At 44.2% G+C, this 19,920-nt stretch overlaps 1 protein-coding gene across 9 annotated transcripts in view; it reads right to left on the bottom strand.

The window, feature by feature from the left end:
- PLCH1 (phospholipase C eta 1) overlaps positions 1 to 19,920 on the bottom strand; it is a 359,933-nt gene that overhangs the window by 52,470 nt on the left and 287,543 nt on the right. For 7 of the 9 annotated variants that reach the window (XM_068280865.1, XM_068280866.1, XM_068280870.1 and 4 more), the window contains 2 exons: positions 11,673 to 11,753; positions 7,689 to 7,786 (listed from right to left, as the gene is read on the bottom strand). In XM_068280865.1, coding sequence (XP_068136966.1) covers positions 7,689 to 7,786; positions 11,673 to 11,753 — 179 coding nt within the window. The remainder of the gene's footprint in view (positions 1 to 7,688; positions 7,787 to 11,672; positions 11,754 to 19,920) is intronic. The other 2 variants (XM_068280869.1, XM_068280872.1) reach the window with 1 other exon arrangement.

Here is a 19,920-nt window from a genome sequence, read left to right as displayed (position 1 = left end):
AATGCCCTTCCTTGCTTGTTTGACATTGTATAAACAAAGCACATAAACAGCATATTGTAGGCTTGCTATTTCCTAATCACCTTTATTCCTCTGTGCTGTGAATTAGCCTACAAACAAATGGCCTATAAATGTCTCATTTGCATGTTTCACGGGAGAGCATGTTTCAAGTCATAATGTAATGGCTGGTCTGGCCAGTGATGGCTTTATCCTTACACCAGCGTGGAGGAACATCATTCCTATCATTAAAGAAGAATTATCATTACAGAATAAAAAAGCTTATCTCCCAGTGCAGAGCTTACACAATGATGATCCATCACTGTGAGGCTGCTGCTTAGGTGGAAAAATGCCATTCTTCCATTGCTTCACTAAACAATGTTTATAATTTAGTGTGTGGTATCCCAATGCATTCACGGTGATACATTTGTCACTATGCACAGTGTTTAGCACAAACCAGGGCGACTTATAAAGGGCCCAGCTATTTAGTGGCTATAGACAGTGCCGGAGTTCAGCTGTACTATAGCGGAAATCTACTGCTGAATAATTAGCGGCTATAGCGAGCGCCAGCAGTGGGACAGCGGCTATGCAATGAGGTAAATAGCAGCTATTGGGGCAAATGTCTGAAAGTTAGCAGGATAATTAGCGGCAACGTCTGAAAGGAGGTCTTAGGCTTTGATACCACCAGGGGGGTCTTAGGGTGAGGCACCACCAGGGAGTCTTATGGTTAGGTAGAGGCACAACCACTTAGGCCAGTTTCACATTACGCCGCAACGCATCGCCAAAAACAAGCCTTCAGGGAACACTGCGTTAGTACACAGTGTTCCCTGTGTGGCATTCGGAAATGCACGGAAGTATATTGTTAAAATACACTTCCACACATGCAACTTTTTTAAAAACCCAGCGTCACCATAGACTAATATGACTTCCAGGCCTAAGCAGATCGCCGCAGGTCATGCAGGTAACGTAGTTCTGCGCTAGCGTTAGATTTGGCACTTCCGGTGCAATGTACCGCAATGTGGGAAGTATGAACTTTCCCAAAGGGATACATTAGGCTACGGTAGCATTGCGGCAAAGCACCGCACCAGTGTGAAGGGGCCCTTAGGGTTAGGCACAACCAGTCAGGTCTTAGGGTTAGGCACCACCTCTTAGGGTTAGATAGCACCCGGTGGGTCTTAGGGTTAGGTATCGGTAGGTAGGTATCGGTAAGCTTAGGTTACAGTAAAATATCAGTAAAGATTATCGACAGGGCTGAATTTACCACAAGGCACAGTAGGCACGCACCTATAGGTGACTGATGATAAAAAGGCGGTTCACCCGCTCCCCTAGTGCCTCCCTCCTTTCTTCCCTATGCCTGTCTGGAGCAGAGCGTAAATGAGAGGTTACTCATCCAGCTATTGGCAAGATGAGATCTTCCTTCAGTCAGGGGCACCACTAGCTACTTAATCTCCTTGGCGATAATGACGAGCTCAGCTCGTCCATTACCGCCGGAGGGCGCCGCTCAGGCCCTGGTGGGCTGATTTTCTTTGCTAGCTGCGCATTTAGGACGATCGCCACCGCTACCCGCCAATGCGCCACTACCCGCCGATGCGCCGCTACCCGCCGCATTACAGCTCCCCCCCCCGAGACCCCGTGCGCAGCCTGCCAAATCAGTGCCAGGCAGTGCTGAGGGTTGGATAGGGACTCCTGATGATGTCACGATGTCGATGACGAACGTCGCCATGGCGACGGGGAAGCCCTAAAGGAAATCCCATTCAGAACGGGATTTCCTTATGGGCATACGTGCCGGCGGGGCGCATTTAATAGAACGCCAGGGTGGTTAATACTGAGGGTACCTCTGACTACCTAATGCTAAGGGATACCTGTATGACTGGCAAGGGAAGTAAGGGAGAAGTGACAGCTGGGCCAGCGGCAGCATGCTTGCGCTGCAGTTTGGTGGGGGTTTGTAGGTTCATGGAGGGCAAAAGTCTAGGGTGCCAGGACATCTGTGCCTACAGGCTCCTGTTATGTAAATCCTGATGTGATGAAATGGCTGATTATCGATCATTTCATTATCCTCTCTCCCTCCCACCTTCTGAACGGGATTTCCTTTAGGGCTTCCCCCGTCGCCATGGCGACAAACGGAGTGACGTCATCGACGTCGTGACGTCACTGGGACTCCCGATCCACCCCAAAGCGCAGCCTGGCGGCGATTGGCCAGGCTGCGCATGGGGTCTGTGGGGGGGCCCTCTTTCGCGTCGGGTAGCAGCGGATCGGGGCAAACACGCAGCTAGCAAAGTGCTACCTGTTTGAAAAAAAAAATTATCAAAATTGGCCCAGTGGGGCCTAAATGGTGCCCTCTAGCGTCTCTGGACGAGCTCAGCTCATCCAGAACGCTAGGGAGGTTAATATGACGATAGTTCACAGAGAGCAAATGTTGAAAACAAAATGTTATTGTTTTATGAAAAATACATTATCATTTGGATTTTAATGCTAGGTACATAATTGAAAAGTAGTTGGGATAGGCCAGAAAAAGACTGGATACATTATGTAATGCTAAAAAGATTTAATATAAAAATCTCTCAAAATCAAGGGTGGCGTCAAAATAGGGTAATGCCTAAACCGTGCCTAAGCATACAATTATTATCGATCAAAAAAGAAGTCTTTCTCATGCACATGCCAACATAAATGAATAGCTAATGAAATGAATGAGGATTGGCTCTTGGGAGCATGAAAAAGACAAACAATACTTTATTAATGAAAAAATATATATATATACAAAATTATACAAAACTCCAGAGTATAAACCCTAAAACCCCCCTCTAAAACCCATAGGAATACTTCCCAACACCTTTCCAACACCAATAGGGGCTGCAGTCCCCAACATGGCAAATTCCCGGATTCCTGTACTTGGCAAAAAGCAAGATGGTAGTAAAGTTGCTGTAGGATGTGTGAGGCTATAGTGTCAATGGCAAACAGATGATAAGGTACGTGGCAATTGATCAAAAATGGAGTAACATAGGTAGCAAAAAATGATGTTAGTATGCTGGTTGTCAGCGGTTAAAGTTCATAGCAGCCATGCAAGGGAGGCGCTCATTTGTGAGAAGCTGCAGCAAGCGATGACAGTCTTCATAGACATATGATGAAGCAAGCCGTAAGGGAGCTTTAAACACAGAAAAGCAGCTGATGGTGTGCACAGCTTAAGCATAAAAGAGTCCCCCAATCGCAGGGTAAACTGTTGGCAGATAGATCACAGGCAGATGGAAAAATCCAGGACAAAATAACACAGACAGTAGGTCCCCCAATCGCAGGGTGTGTGTGCACTTGCAGTGTGCTGAACAGATTTGTCCTATAGTTACCGGAGCAATTGATCAATTCAGGCTTTAGAAAACTTGAAAAGTTATATGAACAAAAAAGTAGAATATGGTGGAACATCAAGTTTAACAAGAACTATTTGTCCGAAGGAAAGATCCCTCTTTGGTTACGCATCCAGATTTTTCCATTTAAATAGAATTTGCCCGATGGCTTCAAGTCTAGATGGGAAAATAATTTTGAGAAGTGCTCTAGGGTAATGCTGGAGCTTATGCAGGAGCTTGAGGAGGTTGATTTGGTTGATATTGAGAAAAAGTTTACTGTTGTTTTGGAATCTCTCCATGCTGTGAGGGAACACCCTCTATATATCACGAGGAATAATAACCTAAGAACTTATATCGCAAAATATAATAAAGAGATTGTCACCAGGAAGGACAATAAATTTGAGCGCGATAAAATCGCGTATAAGTTTGGCTACGCCTACAAATGGGACAAATCACCTCCGAAAGGTAAAAAACCGCTTCCACATAGACATCCCCTTAAAAAACCATCACCACAGGCACCTGCTGAGGCTCCAGCTAGCTCTAGTGCTGTTGAAGATTCTGATTCATCAGTGGGGGGAGCAGACAAAAGTTCCGTGTCCTCCACTGATCTACATCCTGATATTCCTCATCGCCCAGTAACAAGATCAATGGGGGTTAAAAACTTGCCAAAAACTCTTAACCACTTGCCGACCGCGCACTCATAACGCGCGTCGGCAAAGTGGCAGCTGCAGGACCAGCGACGCAGTACTGCGTCGCCAGCTGCAGGCTGATTAATTAGGAAGCAGCCGCTCGCGCGAGCGGCTGCTTCCTGTCAAATCACGGCGGGGGGCTCCGTGAATAGCCTGCGGGCCGCCGATGGCGGCTCGCAGGCTAAATATAAACACAAGCGGAAATAATCCGCTTTGTTTACATTGTACGGCGCTGCTGCGCAGCAGCGCCGTAAGGCAGATCGGCGATCCCCGGCCAATCAGCGGCCGGGGATTGCCTCCATGTAACAGGGGACGTCCTGTCACTGGCTGCACAGGACGGATAGCGTCCTGTGCAGCCCGGATCACCGGGAGGGAGAGGTAGGAGAGGGAGGGGGAGAATGTCGCCGCGGAGGGGGGCTTTGAGGTGCCCCCCCCGCAACTAGCCTGCACGCAGGAGCGATCAGACCCCCCCTGCACATCATCCCCATAGGGGGAAAAAAAGGGGGGCGATCTGATCGCTCTGCGTGCCCTCTGATCTGTGCTGGGGGCTGCAGAGCCCACCCAGCACAGATCCCTTCAAACAGCGCTGGTCCTTAAGGGGGGGTAAAGGGTGGGTCCTCAAGTGGTTAAAGACAAAGATAGTAAGAAAAAGAGAGAGAAACAAGGCAAAAACAAGCAGGTGGGTCCGATTAATAAATATCTGACAAGTGCCACTGATTCCCAGGGGGAGGAAAGTGAATCTGAACTGGGAGCATGTGGACCCTCTGGCTCTCAATCCTCCTCCTCTACGGGTTTTTTAGGGGAGGATGGGGAGCAGACTGCACGGATGTAGTAGTTCCTTCAATTCAGACCCAATCTTCATCATCTAGTAATTTGCAAGTTGTCAATATTTCTGGTTACACCTTATCCCAAGGCACCATTGACCTCTTAGGCAAGGGCCTTGGTTTTTGCCCCAACAATAATCTAGACAGGTTTGAATTTGTGAAGGATCTACATCTGTTCGGCCGTAATCTCACACTAAGATCTTTACATAAAAAGAAAAGTGATGCCCCGCTTGGGGGAGCCATTGTAGACTGGAAAGAATGGGAACCGCTGACAACCAGCATACTAACATCATTTTTTGCTACCTATGTTACTCCATTTTTGATCAATTGCCACGTACCTTATCATCTGTTTGCCATTGACACTATAGCCTCACACATCCTACAGCAACTTTACTACCATCTTGCTTTTTGCCAAGTACAGGAATCCGGGAATTTGCCATGTTGGGGACTGCAGCCCCTATTGGTGTTGGAAAGGTGTTGGGAAGTATTCCTATGGGTTTTAGAGGGGGGTTTTAGGGTTTATACTCTGGAGTTTTGTATAATTTTGTATATATATATATTTTTTCATTAATAAAGTATTGTTTGTCTTTTTCATGCACCCAAGAGCCAATCCTCATTCATTTCATTAGCTAATGCTAAAAAGAAAAACCCTCCTGGAACATCTCACTTTTAACTGGGTCAACTGGCAAGAGGTTAGCAGCAAGACTGGTTATAAAAAGTGCATCCCAGGAACAGTCAGAAGTAAAAATGGGGAGCGGTACATCACTATGAAAAACTGTTCAAAATTGGCATGCTAACTTTCAAATCTCTACAGGACCGAGGCCCTGGATACCTGACAAATTTGCTGCAACTGCGTCACACCTCCCACAAGCTCAGATCAAAAGGATCCAATAACTTTGTATACTTATGTCACCAGGCGCTGATGGTACTCTGTCTATAGGCAATGCATGAGAAATAGATTATATGAATGTATGAGATGTTTGCCACATTGGGACTAGTAAAGGTATTATGGCTTGATTGTATATGTGTGGGTGGAGATTGAGTTTTTAGAAATATATTTAGGTATTAGGTAGGGAGGATCCTAGAGAGCAACCGCTCATACAGTGGAATATGAAATAAAATACACGGATAAAATACCCACTTTTTAGTATAACAACGCTGAAGGAACTCTGACCCCTGACCTCATTAATTTGAGGGGTGGCAACCATTATGACACATAAAAGGAACATAAGAGATGGCAGCCTCAGATTGTCAAGAAAACCCTCCTGAAGAAGGCCAACGCTGATTGGCAGAAACGCGGAGAGGTTTTATCTATTCATTAGAAGTGTAACATATACCGGTCCTGGACAAGAGACGAGCCGTGGAGCGCGCAACGGCCGTCTGTATACAGAGATCCAAGAGACCTGAGTGGTGACGTCACCCAAAGTAATTGTGCGGATTACAGCTGACTAAGCGGAAGTGTGGCGAGTGGACCTCGGTGTTTGACAACGGGAAGTGACGTAGGCCGCACCCGGACGTCAGCAACGCACGGAGTAATTGTTACAAGGAAGCCGGACTCTTTTGGCGGTATTCCCGCTCGGAAGGACGGAGAGATTTAGAGCTGTTAGTAACGTGGAAACACGCCGGATCTTGGGGCGGTAAATAAGACTGCCAGGAAACTCTGGGGAGACCGATAGCGGTGTTTAATGTGAGAATACACTGGAAACAGAGGCTCTACGGTACCGTAAGTTGGAACTTTGAGTGTGTGAGGATGGACGCTGGCAGATATTATTTTGTCTGCACAATAAGTATCACCCGCAGCATTTTTTGAGAACTTTTATACAATTTTATATTGTGTTTTTTACTTTTTTTTAATTTTTTGTGCACACCTAGAGAGAAGTATAAGGAGTATAAGGAGAAGGGCCCTTCTATTAGGTTGCATGTATATGGAATACAGACAATGTAGGTTGTTAGAGCAGCACCCATCAATAGGAAAATTCAGGGACGTGCCTCAGCTCTCAGCTCTCCACACCACTGGAACTGTAAACTGCAGGAATCCACTTGAGCAGGCACCGTCGCAGTAAAAAAAGGCTCTTTATTGATTACATAAGTAAAAGGCAGAAGACAACGACAGACCACTGTTTCGAGCTAAGAGCTCTTTATCAAGTTGTCAAAAACTGCAATTACAGTTTTTGACAACTTGATAAAGAGCTCTTAGCTCGAAACAGCGGTCTGTCGTTGTCTTCTGCCTTTTACTTATGTAATCAATAAAGAGCCTTTTTTTACTGCGACGGTGCCTGCTCAAGTGGATTCCTGCATGTATATGGAATGAATTGGATGAAGTGTGAGCTGAGTTTTATTGAATGAAGTAACATTGAATAAAAATTGTTTATAACTTTTAGCGCGTGTTAGACTGAATACATGGATCCAATAACTTGACCACCCCCAGAGTTTAACTAAAAACCTTTGGAGCCAGAGCTTTCTGTCATGCTGCCCCTAACCTGTGGAATGCCTTTCCAAACTTAATCAAGGCAGCTCCAACCCTGGACATGCTTAAATCAAGCCACCTGTTTAGTCTGGTGTATATGATCACATAACTTTTTCTCTGTACACATCACTATGTACTGATCTGAGACAAGCTTATGTGCTTTACCGTCCTACGGTAGAAAAGCGCATTTACAAATGTTTCGTTGGTTTCCTATATATGAAGTATCTTTGTTAGAAGATAATCATCATTACTCTATAATTTGATTAATAGTTAAGTCATGAAATAACTGAAAAATATTATAAGTTTACTTTACTAAGATGCACAGTAAAAGAAGGAAATGGCCTTAATTCAGAAAAAAGAAAAGTTTTGAATGCCTTACCATCATCTATAATGTCCTGTGCAGCCACTGAGTTTGTGTAAACAACCAAGTCAGAGAGAGCCCGACATAATTTCATGGTCTTCCTCCTGCGGCCAAGTCTGTCAAAGTTATAATTGCGGAAGAAATGTTAATAGTACTTAGTGAAATATAAGCATAATCAAAATGAACAACATGTCTACTTGAAGGACACCTGAGGTGAAAATAAACTGATGAGATAAACAATTGTACTGTATATATCCCTTCTTCTCCTGAAAATAACTTATTTTAGAATCCTAAAGTTTAATTTTCTGTTTAAAAGCTGTAAAAGTAGGTTTAATGGATTACTGCCGCAGCTGCATGACACGGTTTTTCAATCAGTCTGATAAAGTTTAAAAGTCACGATCTATGAAGTATTGGCCTTCTTTATCTACTCCCTGCACTCAGAAGCTGTTCTCAGTCAGGAAAAAGTTTTATGGCTGCAATTCTTTATCAGTGATCCAACTGAAGAGAAACTTTCACTTCCATACCTGAATGCTTAACTCTTACAGACAGAAAAATAAGTACTGGAAAACAACCTAGTTATTTATATGCTTGGCACTGTACATACACATGTCTATCTCATCATGTCACCTCAAGTACACTTTAAATATCCCTTTACATAAAAAAATATCTAATTTCCATGTGGTCCAGGGAGGCCCCAAAACCCTTACAATGTACAATTCTTCAAAGAAATCCCATAGTGGGTCATGTCACATCCCTATCTGGCAGTAAGGCTGAATACTACATATCTTTACTACCAGTGCAGCACTGGTTGTTCTCACATACAAGGTACTGAGCCCTATTGTGTGGCGGTGTGGCCCTGGACTTATAGATTTGAAGGCCAGCCACACCCACTCCTGCCACGTCTCTATCCTCTTCTTGTCATACCTCCTCTTGCTTTGTTATGGCTACCTCACCCTGTACACACTCCTCCTGTCCCTGTGATGACATCATTGCCCGACCTCTGCACCAGCACTGAGTCCACATACTGTGGATGTCATGTGGATAAGGAGATCATTTGGAAGGATCAAATGTCAGTGACAATTCTGATTTAATAGTATACAAAAAAAAAAAATCTGCTGACGTGACTGAAATGTGACACAGAGTGGTGTTGCATTTCATCACTACTCCCAATTAATTTCTGATTCTGATTAATCACCAGATCAACCTACTGTCAAATCATGTATGGCTATCTTAGTTCCCATGTCATAGGCATATGATGGCAATATACAACAAGCAAAATTGTTGTATTTTCCTTTACAATAAAAGGAAACCCCACCTTTGTTGAGCATAAAGAAACAGTTTGGGTTTATACTGTATATATCACAAAAACCTAATGGCAATTATTTCAGCTCACTTGGGGGTTTAGTAACTAAAGCAAATAGCGCAAGTAACCTTCTAGAGGATGTAGCGTGCAGCACATTACATTTAAAGCACACTGTGGAAATAGCGCGAGTAACAGGAGGTTACTTGTGCTATTTCCTTTAGTGAATCAACCCCTTACTTTGCTTTTATTTGCACATAAAACATAACCACTTCACAGTGTTCCTAAAAGCCTGGAGACAATGGTATAAACAATTGCTGTCAGTCAAAGGATTAGTACTGAGTAATAAAGGCTGCTACCTTATGCAAACAATAGATCCTTCAGCAAGGTGGTCTAATGGCGGCTCGAATACACACACCATACTGTAGCTAATGACGTGTCCGTCAGACCCTCCCGCTGGGCGGGGTTTTGCCAACAGTAGGACGTGTGTACATGATGTCAGCAGACTGATAAGACTGTTCCTGACAGATCTGAACGGATCTGTGAGAAACAGTCTTATCAGTCTGCCAACAGCGTGTACACACATCCTACTGTCGGCAGAACGCCCACCCAGCAGGGGGGTCTGACGAACCCGTCATTAGCTACAGTATGGCATGTGTACGCGCCTTAATGAGATCAGTACTCCAAACACAGAACTGTTACCAAGGCTACAAAGATGTGCAATTTGTGCTTACATTCAGGTATTAAAACTCTTACCTAGCGGCTGTGAACTGAAATAGAGAGATAATTAATAAAAGAGGACAATCCCTTTAAGGCTACAGTACCAGTGGCCATTGCGTTGCATTTACTTTGATGGCAGGAAAGCAATGGATAGGGACTGTGGCACTGCACTTTATGCTTGTGTTGCATCAGGTACAGTGTAGCATACAGTCAATGAAAAGTATGCTTTACTTTTACTGTTAATGTGCACATTTAGCGGTAACCATACCGCAACCTGTTATACTGCAACTCACCCGCCGCACTGTGTACATCGCATAGGTAGTGTGGTAAGCCACTTTAAAAGTCAGTTATTACCCCACACTGCAAAGCACCACTGTAAACGTGGCCTTAATAGTGTTCAAATTCATCAGCATTTTGAGTAATGATAGAGCAATATTGCTTGAGATACTAACAATCCAGAAAACTATGATGTTAAAGAGGACCTAAACTAAACATCAGATAAATGAGTATTAATAATTGTAATAAATTATACATAAGAAACATAAAATAGTAGACTTCTACATTTTCCTGCCACTTATAGCATTTTGAATGCTCGGGTGGTGCCTCCACTATTTATTATAATGGAAGGGTCATTCCAAAATTCCAGTTCTCATTCTGGTCATCATACACTCAGTGGTTTTTTTATGTTGTATTTGTTCAATTTGCTAATTTACGCTATCAAAATATAAAGCATTTACCAGACCACTATTGTTGGTATAGACACATGTGCAGGCCCATATTTACATCACAGGAGCCTATAGGCACAGATGTCCTGGTACCTTAGAGTTTACATTCATGAACTTACACACCCCCCTGAATTGCACCGCAAGTGTGCTGGCTGTCCCAGTTGTCACTTCTCCACTAGATTCCATGCCGGTCATAGGTAGCTACAGTTGCCCCTTAGTAATAAAGGGCATAAGTACCCTTAGTATTAAGTAGCTAGAGGTGCACTCAAGTATGAGGTAGCTAGAGGTACTCCTGACTGAAGAGAAATCTCCTTAGTGGAATGCTGAGAGCAGGGTGAGTAACCTCTCATTTACACTCTCAACAGGACTCTGCATATGGAATGAGGGAGGGAGGCACTAGGGGAGGGGAGTGAGCCGCCTCTCCATCACCAGGCGTCTATAGGCACGTGCCTACAATGCCTTATGGTAAATCTGGCCCTGCACATGTGTGAGTACAATCTCAGTAGGAAGAGAACCTCCTTATCCACAAGAGATGATACAAAAGCATTCCAGTGATCCTAAAGACAGAGAGCCCTCCACTACAACAAACTAAAACATATTGATGTGGATAGTTAAGAATGACACTTGCCGTATCAATATGGTTAAGTATATGTCAGAGTAGATATGTTGAAAGCAGTCAACATGTTGAGTAGGGCTACTTAATTCAAAGGAAAGCAAGATGCTAATATCTTGGTTAACATTAAACTGGAGCTCAAATATCCATTTCATGCCTAGTACACACAATGAGATTTTCAGGCAGATTTCCTGCCAAAGTGATTATTTTCAACAGGTCCGATCTTATTTTGATTGATTTTCCGATTGATTTTCCATTCACTTCTGCCTGAAAATCTTATCGTGTGTACTAGGCAATAGAATAAATGGACAAAATGTACAATCCCTGTCAGACTGTTGTTGCTTGTGCCCTCAATGAAATGGTTTTTGTTTATATCCTGTCAAAGATAACTCCAATCACTTGAAAGGGAGATAAAAGCAAAGTGGAGGTCGGCACTAGATACAAAATGGAGCAGACTCGTAAGGGAAGCAGGTGCAGGCTGTGCCTCCAGAGAGTAACGGTGTCTTATGCAGTAGGTAGGAAAAAGATCCGGGCACCAGCCAACGGTATAAACCAGTCACTTTCATTCCATCCTAAACTTAAGGAATTGCTGACATGCATCAACAACAGGGGACACAATATAAAGATCCTGAAAACGATCTTACCTGTAATGGGCGTTTTCAAATTCTTCTTCTCCACCAATCCAAGCACAAGTGAGCAAGATGCCATATGTAGCTTGGCTCCACCTACAGCAATCAGGAGGTAACGCATTGAATCTACCTGGCCTCCCCATTCATTTCCAATATATCTCAACAGTCAGGAAGGAGTTACAGAGCAGAGCAGTTACTCAGAAATGCAGAAAACAAAGCCGCACTGGTAGAAAATGATTACTGAACACATCAATTGGAGTTCGAACACCTGAACCTACATTATAGCTCCTGCCAGGCTGGTTCATGATAAATAAAATGTAATCAATTCTCATTCTCTACCAGTCAAGAAAGGTGAGGAAGATGAATGAGGATTGCAGAAATGGAATGTATGTATGGGGTTTGCTGACAGCTCCAGGACAGCAAGCCATTTTTACATGCCACTGATGATAGCCAATACAACAAAATCAAAATTGAACTAGTCTGCTGCAATTGAGCTATGGCCCTAAATCAAGTGCTGATAGATCTACAGTCATTGTCAGCTGATAAAAACAAGGATTCACCACATGCTTAGAGCTTGTTAGAATAAAAAGCTATTTACCAGCTAATCAGATGATCCATATATAAATTCCTGGCACTCCTGTCACATGAGGTAGCTGCTGGTGACTGCCACAAATGACATAAGACTTTCCCTGCCTAAAACACGAATGTCTCTACTGTGACAAGTTTACAGCTTAAGAAAAATAAAGTATCGGCTGTATTCAGAATGCATGTCAGATGGAATATTAGGCCCTGAATAGCTGTCTCCATGTACACACATGGGATTTTCATTAACTAAAACTGTTGTTTTAGGTAAAAAGTTTTTTTATGGACTGTGAACTGTGTGATGGCCCTTAGTGCCAGTCCATGGACACCCCTGAGGGACACTGAAGATCCCCTCATCCCTTCCATGCAGAGTTGTCAGTGGAAGGTGCAACAGCACCTGCTCGCAGCTATGTCCAGTCCTTCCCCTGAGTTGGCACTCTTATGCTCCTTCCCACAATGTCATCATGATGATGGAATTCAGGTGCAAGGGCGGCATGAGACACAGAAGGCTCTAGTCAGGACTAGTGCTGCTGGCAGAAACATGGGAGAAGGTAAATATAAATGTTATGCTAGCAAATGCAAATGGGTGGAGGGGGACATTAAAGAGCACTATGGGATAATTACTGTGGGGATGCACTAACTGGGAGCACAATAGGGGGAAGCACTATATTGGGGGATTTGCCTACATAAATATGTTATGGGGGGGGGGGGGGGAGAAATTTGGTGATATGCTGCCCAATTTTGTTATTTGGGGGACATCTTGCTGCCAATTTGTGTTTTGGTGGGCATGCCTACTTAACCACTTCACAATTGAGGGGCCAGCGCGATGTTTACCTTTCAGCGCTCCTTCCATTTCCTTATTACTGTCATGTGATTTGTTATTGGGGAGTGGGGTCCCCATAACCAATCATTGAACTGCAGAGCCTGGGTTTGTGTGTGCGCGCGCGGGTCGCGGGGGCGCGCGATCGCGCGCTGCACGTTTGTTTACGTTACTTTGTTATGAATGAAGACGGCTTCAAACAGAAGCCGTCTTCATTCTATTCGCAATCGGCGAGTCTTATTGGATTTAGGAACACTTGTTCCTAAAGTCCAATTAGTCACCTGCTGTGCGGGCTGGCTGGAGTGAGCGCGCGAGGTCCTCGCCCACTCCCAGCCAGTAAACAAACAAGTGCGCCTTTCTCCGTCCCTGGGGGTGAAGCGGTGCGCAGAGGGACGGAGAAAGTTAGCACTGGGGGGGGGGGGGTTAAGCGGTTAATGATGTTATTTGGGGGACATAAAGCTGCCTGATTATGTTTTCTGTGGGACATGCCTGCTAAATATTGTTCTTTGCAATTAAAGTGACGCTGAAGCAAAAAATTTTATTATATAATGAATTGTGTGTGTGTACGGATAATAAATAGAACATAAGTAGTAAAGAAATGAGTCTCCTGTTTTTATTTTCTGGTATATAGCTGTTTTATCATAGCATTGCATCATTCTACCATATTTGAAATGTACAAACCACACTGTATTTAAAACTATGAAACAGAGCAGGGCTAATGACCCTTTGAGTTTCCCTGCAGTAAAAATCTTATTTGAAGCTACCTGGCACTGTTTGTTTGTAAACTGCACTGTAGCTAACTAAACTGGTCGGAGAGCTCAGTGAAGCTCTTTTGCATAGATAACAAGTGACATTCCTTAACTCTTCCTGTACTGTAAACAATATAAGACTCATATCTGTAATACTAATGTTCTACTTCTTAGCTATACTACACATGCAATTCATTATCTCATAAGTTTATTTTCACTTCAAATTCCCTTTAAGACCTGCTTAGTTGATACTTGGGGATCTTCAGGAACCTCAGTATGGTGAGGGTGGAAATTGCTTCTACCTGCCTTGATAGCTATTTGGCCTAGAAACTGCCTTGCCAAGGCGACACACATTACAGACTGAGCATTCACTAAAAAGATATTTTTATAGGTACATGTTGTTGCATCGGAAAAATGTGAAAGCTGAAGTGCAAAAAAAAAAAAATCTTTTGTAATACCTTCACTGAGCCATTTCATTTTATTTTTACAATATGACTGAAATTAAAATAACCTGTGTAGGCGGGTATCTAGTCTTGGTAGTCTAATAAGGGATTTTTGTCCCTTTGTGTGGGCTAATAATGTACACGTGAATACTCTGTCCTGTACATGTATTGGAAATGGAGGGTTGGGAGTGGAGATTTTTTTGTGTTTTTAAAAAATGTTTATATAATTTCCTTAACATTCAAGTGGTTTTTATTCAGCTATATCATAGCTAAAGCCATTTGATTGCTAGATGGATAGCATTTTGTTGTCGGCACTTAGCTATAACATAGCATAGGAAATCACAGGGGGAGATTACAGCTGCACAGAATCCCCCCTCTGACCAGGGCCGGTGCAGTGTCTGGGGACAGGCACAAGTTGAGACACCAGAATATCTGCAGACATCCTGCAGCTCACAGCACCGCCCCTTTCTTCCCCTGCTACAGTTGACTTTGGATGTAGCAGCAGTGTGTGTACAGAGCATGGAGCAGCAGCGCGTGTACAGAGCATGGAGCAGCTCTGGGGAACTTAAGAGTCAGGAATGAGCACAGCCCTGTGCCCTGCTGTGTGAATGCTTCACTTTCCCCTTCATTAGCAATGTCAGCTGTCCTCATTATTATCTGTATCCAAACTGCTCCTGATCGATCACATTGACGGTCGGACGGGAAATTTCATTATGTGTACCCACCATGATGTCCTACCATAATATTACACTGTATTGTGCGTGGCTGAGGGAGACCTTTCAGGAACCCCCCCCTTAGAAAATCCTGGGTGTACCCCTGTATAGCCAATGCTGGCATCCAGAGGTGAGTGATTAATTTGGGCATTGTCCTTTGTGTATTAAATAGCTTGAGTGCCACCACCATAGACTCTGATCTAACACTGGTGCCAGGGGTGAAGACAACAGAAGGTGAGCATTGGTTAGGTTATCATTTAAGGTTTGGAATCACAAGGGGATTGGTGTTAGGAGATAGGGTATGGAAGGTTAGTTTGAATGTAAAGCTTAGGAGGTTAAGGTTGGGCAATAGTGCAGGGATGGTTGATGTTAGTGCAGAGATGGTTTTAGGTTAAATGGGGCCCTGAGCAAAAAAATATGCCTTGAGCCTTTAACATTTTAGTAATGTATTGACAGTAAAGTTGTGGCACCTACTATTCCCTACCTGGGGGCACCTAAGGACTTTGGGGCAATAGGCAGTTGCCCAGTTTACCTCTGTGGAAGCACCAGCACTGTGTTAGTAGAGAGGCTAGGGAGATGTGCCAGAAAGGGGTAGGTTAAGGTTAGGCATCAGGGAGGTGTTAACATTAGGAGGGAGACTGATAATAGGTGACAAGCAAAGGGATTAGCAAGCAGAATCAAGTAGAGTTAGGCGAATGACGGGGGATGCACCAAATTAGCAACAGAAGCAACAAAACAAAATCTGAAATTGCAGAGTAGCATCAATTGTCTTGCCACAATTGTGCCTATTTGAAGTCAATGCCCAGACCTACAGTGCCAAAGCCATATGTATTCATCAGGAGCAGGAAATATGGGTGTGGGGCTTTATTTGTAGCAATTTATAGAAGTGATCAGGCAGCTGGGGAGCTGCCGATTCTTATATCTAAATAGTTTGTAAGGCTTAGATGAGTGTTGCCAATGTATGTTTGTTTTAAATCTTTATTATCCATAATGTGAAACTCATTACTGGCTGTCTAGGACTAATACAGTCCAAATGAGTATCATGCATTCCTGGTAGTCAAAGAGTTAAAAGTGGAACAGCAGTTACCACATAGGCTATGTCTACAATGTATGCCCATCACTCTATGTTGAAAAAAAGGAATACCACTGCAAAAGTAGTGGTGCTTTTGTTATAAACCCCCATTGCTTTCTTCTTCCATTGGCTTTGAGCATGCCTACAGGAGACAGATTCAGTCATAATGGGTGGTAACATTTTCTTCCACAACCTCATTATATGCTACAGGGGCCATGGGAAACTAACATTGTACGGAAATGGGTGAATTTGGTAAAAGAAAAACAAACAAAAAAAACCTCCACTTCCCAGGTTATAGACCTAAAACAGAGCAGCACAGATGGAAGAAAGAACATGAAGCTATAATCAGCCAAACCAGGTGACCTGGTGTATGTATGGTGATCAGCATTCTGATTGTAAAAGACATACATGAATTCATAGTAATTCATAATACAGTAGGATCTCTTTATAGTAAACTCTGATATAGTAATCCTCTGGCTATATCACTCCTCTGGTCCCAGCAAATGCTCCTGTATACTGTAAATATACAAGGTAGGACCAATTCTGATATAGTAAATGTCTGATATAGTAAACTACTTTTTATGGCCCCTTGGAGTTTAGTATACAGGGATTCTATTGTATTATTCTATCATTAATGTGCATTTTCATAAGATAATTAATCTGACCTTGTGAATAATCTCTTTATATAATGTAAGTGTCTCTGCCTCCCATGTCCCTGTGTGTGTCCTTTTGCGCTCTGCACATGTGCAGGGATGCAGAGACACTGAGGGGGGAGTGATGCGGCTTGGGATGACAGGCGAAGGGGCGGACAGGCCGGGTGGCAGGCGGGCCGGCAGGCGTGCAGCGGAAATGTGTGTGTGGCAGGCGCATGCGCAGTAAAAGACCTAGCCCGTTTTTACACGGGCGTAGGTCTACTAGTACTGTAAATACATGCTGAGTAATATTGTTAGTGCGGAAGGCTTGTATCCAGATGTGTATGGTGAATAGAAGGAACAGAAAGTATAGAAAGACACATGGTGAGACATACTGGACAAGATGAAGGGGTTAGCTAATGATTGTTCAGCCACATACTATCCATACCTGTGTCTGGATTGGTGGTGATAGGGCAATAAAAGCAAGCACAGCTACTGTCAGCAAAGGCTTCAAGACCCTCTTCTGCTCACCTACTACACTGACTGATCATCTCAGTTCTGCAGCAAAACACAACTTCAAAGTCACATGGGGACTGATTTACAATGGAGAACCCCGGAGAGAAGAAGTGACTGGATATTGTTCAGTCAGTTACTGTAAGTGGTAAAAGTCTGCGATGCCCACAAGGTCAGATAAAGAACATAGTGGGGATTGTTGAAAGGTTAGTGGATTAGCAGTTGGTGCTGCTGCAGTCCCATGCACATATTTACAGCACAAAGTTATCTGTTAGCTGTAAATCACGCATCTTATAGCAATCTTAGCGGTGTTCTGATATGACACAAGTGATGGTACCAAATGTCTTCACTGAACATGGGCTTCTGACAAATCCAGGTTTGGCAAATCAACCTTAAAGGAATCATCAGGCGATTTTACAAAAATCTGCTTTACTCTCCTGGGGCTTTCTCCAGCCCCTTGCAGCCGACTGTCCCACGCTGTCACCTCCGCTCTCCACAGCTGCCCCGCTGTCGCCACATGGTGCAGAGGACGACGGCGAGGTACCCTTACTGCGCCTGCGTCAAGCACTGGTGTCAACCACGGCTATGTTGTCCGTGGCTTAATGCGCAGGCGCAGAACTATCTGCACCTGCGCAGTAAGCCGCTGACAACGCTCATGACCACATTGTCCGCGGTTTACTGCACAGTAAGCTACGGACAACGTGCCTGTGATTGACAGCGGCGCTTGACACAGGCGCAGTAAGGGTACCTCACGGTCGTCCTCTGCACCGTGCGGCGACAGCGGGGCCGCAGCGGAGAGCGGAGGTGACAGTGTGGGACAGTCGGCTGCAAAGGGCTGGAGAAAGCCCCAGGTGAGTAAAGCAGATTTTTCTAAAATCGCCTGATGATTCCTTTAAAGACAATTTAAATTAGACTTGTGATAGTAAATCAAGAATTTACTATTTTGAATAATATATTTTTCTAATAAAAGCTTTTTAAGTGTACAATAATTATAAAGCAGTACGTATCAATAAAAAAAGTTGGTATGGCTGAGACTTATTTGAATTTTCCTGACATAACTAAACCCTCTTCACCCACCCTCACCTTGCCATGGCTCAGAGAAGACAGACGCTGCTAGCAGCTTCTCTTCAGCCAACATGAAGGGAGACTTGAAGCAAGTGGACATTGCACTGGAGAACACTGGCCACAAGCAAAATGACAAGATTCTTCAAGCAACATAGGAGAAAAGCTCTAGTAACATGAAAGTACAATCAAAGACTAAAATTGTATACATAAAGCAGATAACTTTTACCTACCAGAATAGGGGGTGGCTATTGGCCACTTCGCCACTCTGTTACTAATTCAGCCAATGAGCAGATGGGACTTTTAGTCACACTGGATTGGTCATTGACAAGCTCTGTCCCATCCAGTGCATCCCTACCCGTGATAACATTTAGTGACTGGTATGCTACTGCAGCGGAGACTGGGACATAGGGACTGAAAAAGGCAGAATAGCCACCAGATCTTACATCAGCAATCAGGACTTTTACAATTGTGGGTGAATACCATATTAGTAATGGAGACCCAGAGTGTATTAAGAATTATATTCTAAAGTTATTGCATGAATTACTACAGAAGAAAGTGAATTTCAAAATTTCCAGTGGTGAACTTTTAAGTAAGGCAAGTACATAAACAGGGACTGTCTTTTTGCAACATTCCACCTAGGTATGGATTGCTGTAATATTGTATATTATAGAGTACCGAGAGGGCTCAATGTAACTTAGAACCATTAGGGTATTATAAGGGGCCTAACCTCCCTGGCGGTAGCCGCCGCAGGGGATCACATGGCCCCGGGAGGTTTCTATGTAGCAAAATGTGTTTTATATTTGTTAGCTAGCACTTAGCCAGCTAACTATGCCCCCCAAGTGCCTCCGTCCCTGCCCCCCCCCCCCCCCCCGCCCATCCCCTGCAATCATCACCGTAATACGTACACCCCAGAGATCCCGCGATGGCGCCACCTCCCAATCAGCTCCAGGCCTCGCTATGGCGGCGATCGGGACTGCAGATGACGTCATGACATCATTTCCGATCGTCTTCATAGCGACGAGTGAAGCTCAATGGGAAGCTGCGGCTCTCGCGGGATCGTGGAGGGGTACGTATTGACGGCGGCGAGCGGGGGGTGCTAAATGGTGCGGCGGGGCTTGGGGGACATAGTTAGCTAACTAAGTGCTAGCTAACAGATATAAAACACATTTTGTTACAAAAAATCCTCCTGGCGGACGCAGCCTCTGAAACTGCGTACCGCCAGGGAGGTTAAAGGGACCAAAAAGTCCTGGGGCTTCTTCCAACCCCACCTACTCTTTAACGGCCCTTGGTGACCTCCAGTTCCTGTTGTTCCGTTGTAAAGTATGCAAACTAAATGACTACACATGCGCAGAAACTTCCTGGCTACAGGAGCATGGTTGAGGCGGTGCACAGCCAGGACAGTGCATGCACTGTATTCTGCGACTGAGCCAGTCGCAGACTTTAATTGGGATGAAAGCCGCACAATAGAAGGAACCGGGAGGACACTGAGGGCTTTTTGGTCCATTTGAGCCCCTTGTAATATTTTAGTAGTTCTGGGCCAACATCAATCATGTTGGTATTCTGTAACACTCAACCAAGTCCTACCTCATAGAGCCATATTAATCCACGCCTTGCACTGCTGAGGAATAATTCTGCATAAAAATGGCCAAAAGCCTTTTCAGCACATTCTGTGTA

The sequence above is a fragment of the Hyperolius riggenbachi genome, chromosome 4 (assembly GCF_040937935.1).
Source record: "Hyperolius riggenbachi isolate aHypRig1 chromosome 4, aHypRig1.pri, whole genome shotgun sequence".
NCBI lineage: Eukaryota > Metazoa > Chordata > Amphibia > Anura > Hyperoliidae > Hyperolius > Hyperolius riggenbachi.
Note: the sequence above shows the minus strand (reverse complement) of the source record. Positions and strands in the feature narration are given on the sequence as shown.